At 54.1% G+C, this 5,519-nt stretch overlaps 1 protein-coding gene across 1 annotated transcript in view; it reads right to left on the bottom strand.

The window, feature by feature from the left end:
* Positions 1-5,519, bottom strand: part of LOC103074710 (taste receptor type 1 member 2) — a 20,328-nt gene that overhangs the window by 11,313 nt on the left and 3,496 nt on the right. Inside the window, 4 exon segments of the mRNA XM_082931138.1 lie at positions 1,231-1,437; positions 3,631-3,909; positions 3,912-4,114; positions 4,117-4,396. Of these exon segments, the coding sequence (XP_082787264.1) occupies positions 1,231-1,437; positions 3,631-3,909; positions 3,912-4,114; positions 4,117-4,396 (969 nt within the window).

Here is a 5,519-nt window from a genome sequence, read left to right as displayed (position 1 = left end):
TCTTTCCCTGTTAAATACTCCCCAGCCTCCTATTCCCCCAGATCATATCCTGGGATAAACCATCAGCACATCAGCCCTTGTCTCAGACTCTGCTTTCTGGGGGAAAGCCAGGCTAAGACACTTATTTGTTGACTTGTGTCCCTTCAAAATTCCTATGTTAGAGTCCTAACCCCAAGACCTAAAAATGTGATCTTATTGGTAAATAGGATCACTGCAGATGTAATTGGTTAAGATGGAGGAGGGCGGGTCCCGACTCCAATGTGACTGATGTCTTTATAAAAGGGACAGACGGACACACCCTCGGGGAGAACACCATGTGAAGGTGAAGACAGAGACCCGGTGACACAGCAGGAACCTAGGAAAGCCAACAGGGACCAGCAACTCACCAGGAGCCAAAAGGAAGGCCTGGGACAGAGTCTCACTCAGCTCTCAGGAGGAATCAACCCTCCAACACCTTGATCTTGGACTTCTGGCCTCCAGAACTCTGAAACAATATGTTTCTGTTGGTTAAGCCCCCCAGTTTGTGGTCCTTTGTGATGGCAGCCTTAGCAAACTCAAAGGACACCAACCCAATGTACTCCATAAAAATCCCCAAGAAGCTCAGAAACTAGCAGCAGCAAATGCCTCTGGAACAGGGGTCGGGTGGGGGTGGGGAGAGTGATGAAGGCTCTGAAGAGGTTTTAGATTCCCTCCCTCACCCCACAGGGCTGGGTCTCTATACTCCCCTCCCCAGCAGCATTCTGACAGCTTATTATAGAAAGAGGGTAAAACAAAGGAGCCTTAGACTGACAGATGTCGGACACGGTGGAAAGCAGAGCTATCATCCCCCCAAATGTGAGTATTCCTTGATAGGGTGTAGCCTGAATGCTGTATAGAGAGACACGGACAAGCTGTGTGACCTTAGGCAGGTCACGCAACCACTCTGTGCCTTCAGTTTTCTAACGCATAAAATAGGGAGAAGAGTAGCATCTATTTCCCAGGGTTGGCAGGAGAGTGGAAGCCTTCAACACACACATGTCCTGAGCCCCTCGGTCCTGAGAAGCCAGAAAGCCCTGGACTTGTACAGTTCTCCATCAGAGGAGAAAGGCTGGTACCCCAGACAGTACACCCACAAACAGAGACGCCACCAGCTGTCAAGAACGAATCCCAGGTAATAGGGTCCTTGCCACCCCAGCATGAGCTCTGGGGCCCGGCCTCCAGCCCCCTCCCCACCCCCTCCTGAGAGCTGACCACGTTGTTAGGGGTGTGCCAGGAGATGTCACAAATATCCTTCAGCTGCCACTTCGACGGTTGGTAGGAGGCGATGCTCTGGAAAGGGTTCTGGCTCAGGTCCCACCGCCACTGGATGACCCCCAGGTGCAGGGACAGGTCCCCTTGTTCACTGAAGATCTGGTGGCCCAGGAGGGTGAAGCTGACCTTCCAGATCTCCGGACGTAGCTAAAGGAGCCAGAGGGAAGGGAAGTGGAGCTGGCATCAGAGGTTGGGCCAGACCTGGGAGAAAGGCTACCAGCCCACGGGCCTTGATTTCCAAAACTCTGAAAAATGTGGCAGTTTGGAGGCAGTGGCTGAGAGCTCTGGCTTTAGAGCCAGATGCACCTGGGTTTAGGCGTCAGATCTACCACCTGCCGTGAGGCCTTGGACCTGGCACTTAACCTCTATAAACCCCAGATTCCTCTTCTGTAAAGTGGGGGCCAAAATGGCCTGACCTTCTGGGCTCTGAAGCAATAAATGAGTGAATCTCCGTTAGGGGCTCAGAACAGTGCTTGGAAGATAGTCAGCTCTCACCTCCTACTGAGATGTCAATATTATTCCTTGTCCCTAGAAGTCACTTCAGCCATCCCTCTCCCACTGTCCAGAGTCCACTGTCTCTCCCACTTACTGGGGTCTCTCCTGCCCCCTGGGTCCTGCCTGCTGCCCCACACTTTGGAGCCAACTCACTTTTCAGTCTCTCCCCACCCCATCCCCCATCATTCTCACTATGCAGAAGCTGGTATGAACTAGAACATGCGAGGACATCCTTTGGCCTGAATTCCAGTCCTAGCTCTGCCCTGAATTTGCTGTGTGACTTTGGGCAAGTCACTGAACCTCTCTGGGCTGATCCCAAAAGGGCTTCCTGCTTAGTTATCAAATCAGTCTGGCTCCTAGGTCTTTCCCCCATAAATGAGAGAGTCTATTGGACTACATCTTGGGGGCCCAGAGCTCACCTCACCTCAGGAACTGACAGACAGATAGCCCAGGGATTTGACCTCTAGCCTCTCCCTGCCCTGCTGGGAGAGTGAGGACCTGGCTGAAGTCTCTTTCGCGTGTGCACAGGTGGCTGGGTCTGGGAGCAATGGTCCTGGGAGCTGAGAGTGGGGAGGCTCCATGCCGGTGGTCAGCCTGAGGATGAGGTTGAGGATGGCAACGGCCCCGGGGAAGCCAGCACTAGTGTCCGTGTCACACCCGTGCAGCGACCTGGCCAAGCTGGGCTGAGGAACCTGGATTCCAGGGGTCCAATACATGGGGCCAGAAAGCATTTCCCTGTAATTCTCCTGAGTAGGCAGGGCCTATTATTGGCAGGGGCCTGGGTCTCTCTGGGCTCCCCTTTTGGGTCTGAGCCTTGCTTCCCCTTCCTCACCGAGCCCCCACCCTCAACCCCAGGAGTGGCTCTACCCCCAAGCTCCAGCCTCTCTCCTAAGGCCAGACACTGGTGTCAGAAACAGAGGAGGAGACACTCAGTTTCTACTCTGCACCAGGTAATGTACACACATTATTATTAATCCTCATAATAACTCAGCAGCATACATATTACTCTTTCTGTTTAATAAATGAGAAAGCCGAGACTCAGAGATATTAAATAACTTGCCCAAAGTGGCACAGCTAGTGGTGGCAGAACTTGGACTTGAACCCAGGCTGCCTGATTCCAAAGCTCTGCTCAGATCATCACCACCTGCCTCCCAACAGATGGGCTGTATCAGAGATGCCTGAGGGGTATCAGGGGAGCATAAAGACGGGGATGCGGGGTGGCTGAGTGATAGAGTAGGCAGCTGGTTCCAAACTATGAGAAAGTCAGTGAACCGTTTAAGCAGAGATGTCTAATGCTGAGTAGAAAGCGGACATCTCTGGTGTGTATCTCCTCTCCTCTGGATCCTCAGTAAAACCTTCTACACCTTCCATAGGCCCAAGGTAGGGTGTGTGTGTGCCTGTGCATAAACCAGGAAAACACAGCTTTAAATTCCAGGCCTGAATCTAGGTGATGCAGAATTGGGACCATGAACCTGAGAGCTGATGGGAATACACAAGCTCATCCCCAGGGCCTCCACCCTGGAGATGCTGCGGGGAGAACTGGGGCTCTGGCCTGCGGGGCTTCATTCTAGGGAATTTCACCCAAATCTCCAAGGACGGATTATCATGGGTGGTGATGATTAAGTTAATTTGTTTTTTTAAAGGAATTTTGTTTTGTCACCACGAAGGACTCCTATGTGTCTGGAGGCAGGGCGTGATCCATGGCCTCTCCCACCCATTTGCCCAGAACCCACCAAGGGAAGGGGAGGATAGAGCAGAGCAGTGGGCAGCTCTGCGGTCTCCATGGCAACCACGGACTCTGCACCTGCTCCGTGGGGCCCTGGCTTTCCACAGGCCAGATCTCACCTGCCAAGGGTAGACCACCTCCTTGTGGCAGCCGGTCTGGTTTCAGCCCAGGAGGCTCTGCAGCGCGTGAGCCACGGCGTAGACGGCGGAGTACACGCTGTAGACCACGCGTTTGCCGGAGAGCGTGAGGATGGTGTTGAAAGACTCAGAGGTGTCCATACAGGTGTCACACTCCTGGTTGCAGGTGGCCCCCAGGCTGCTCCTGTTGAGCGCGGGCCGGCTGACCTGGGAGCGGTGCACGCGGAACTCGCTGAATCCCGGGATGGGCACGCTCTGCTCTGGGTGGTGATGCCCAGGAAGGTGCCTGTGCGCTGCAGCTGGGTGAGGTGGTGCAGGACCGGCTCGATGGCCCAGGGTTCGGGGGCGACCCACACTGCGCCCGTGGAGTTCTGGCACAGAACCTCTCGGAAGAAGTTGAACAGGGCCAGGTGTGGCGAGGACACGGCCACAACACGCGCCATGCTCCGCTGCAGCTTGCCCATGACGCCTCCAGGCACTCATGCTCCTGCTGCGTCATCGTCCGGTTGGGCTGCGGCGTGGGCAGCGTCTCCTGGAAGGCGATGCAGCTGTCACGGTGGGCCAGGCACTCGCTGAGCATCTGGCTGTTGCCGCGGCCATAGTCATCGCTGCTTATCAACACAAGGATCCAATGCCAGCGGAAGTGCCGCATCAGCTGCACCGTGGCCTCCATTTGGTGATGCACACCTGGCGCCGTGCGCAGCACCGCTGGGAAATGCAGCTGGTCATTGATGGCCCCGTAGGTGATCTGCCGGAGGGGAGGGTCCAGCAGGTATTAGCGAGGGCCTCACAGGGTCCCGCCCCCAGGGGGGTTCCACCCACCACCATCATCCTCATGGCATTTGAGGAGCACATAGCACCAGCCACGCCCAGGGCTAAGTGGTTTACTCCACCATCATCATGGACATCACGGTAATGACAATGAATGAGGACCTACTATGTGTTGGACCCTGAACTAGGTGGTTTACTCCATCATCACCATGGTCATTACTGAAATAACATTTCACAAGAATCTATCATGTGCCTGGCCCTAGGCTAGGTGCTTTACGTTAACATCATCATGATTATCCTTGTAGTAACACTTGCCATGCCCTGGGCTAAGTGATGTACACCATCTCACGATGGTCATCAGCCTGGTAGCCTTTAGTGAGCACCCACCACATGCCAGGCCCTGGGCAAAATGCTTCTCATCGACGTCAGCCCCACCTCATCCTTTAGCAACACTGTTGACCACCTATTGTGTGCCAAGCCCTAGGCTAGGTGATTTCCATCATTATCATTCTCATGATCTAGTAACACTTCTTGAGTGCCTACTGTGTGCCCCTGAGCATAAAGCTTTCCTCCTCACCATCATCATCCTCAGATTAGTCACATTTCCTTCCGCAGCCTCTGCGATGGCACAGTCTCGGTTTTCTTCCCCTTTCACTGGTTGTTTCTCCTCTTCTCTATGACCTCTTGACCCTGGAGGACCCCAGGGCTCAGCCTTCAGTCCTTGTGTCTTCTCCATCTGTTCCCCTTCCCTTGGTGATCTCATCCAGGCTCCTGGCTTTAAATACCATATCCATGCTGACAACCCCCAATAGCCCTGCCCCGGACCTCTCTGCTAAATTTCAGACTCATACCTGCAACTGCCTCCTTGACATTTCAAACTTAACATAGCCAGAACTGAACTCCTGTCTCCCCTGAACCTGCTTCACCCACAATCTCCCCATCTCCCCTGATGGTGAATCCATCCTTCCAGTTACTCCGGCCAAAACTGTAGAGTCCTCATTGGCTTGTCTCTCTCAAACATGCCACCTTCAAGCCATCTGCACATCCCACTGGATCTACCTTCAAAGTGTGTCCATTCGGTGCCTACACCTCCCCACACC

This window comes from Lipotes vexillifer, unplaced genomic scaffold (assembly GCF_000442215.2).
Source record: "Lipotes vexillifer unplaced genomic scaffold, Lipotes_vexillifer_v1.1 scaffold496, whole genome shotgun sequence".
NCBI classification, from domain to species: Eukaryota; Metazoa; Chordata; class Mammalia; order Artiodactyla; family Lipotidae; genus Lipotes; species Lipotes vexillifer.
The sequence above is the reverse complement of the archived record's forward strand: the minus strand, read 5'-3'. Positions and strand labels throughout refer to the sequence as shown.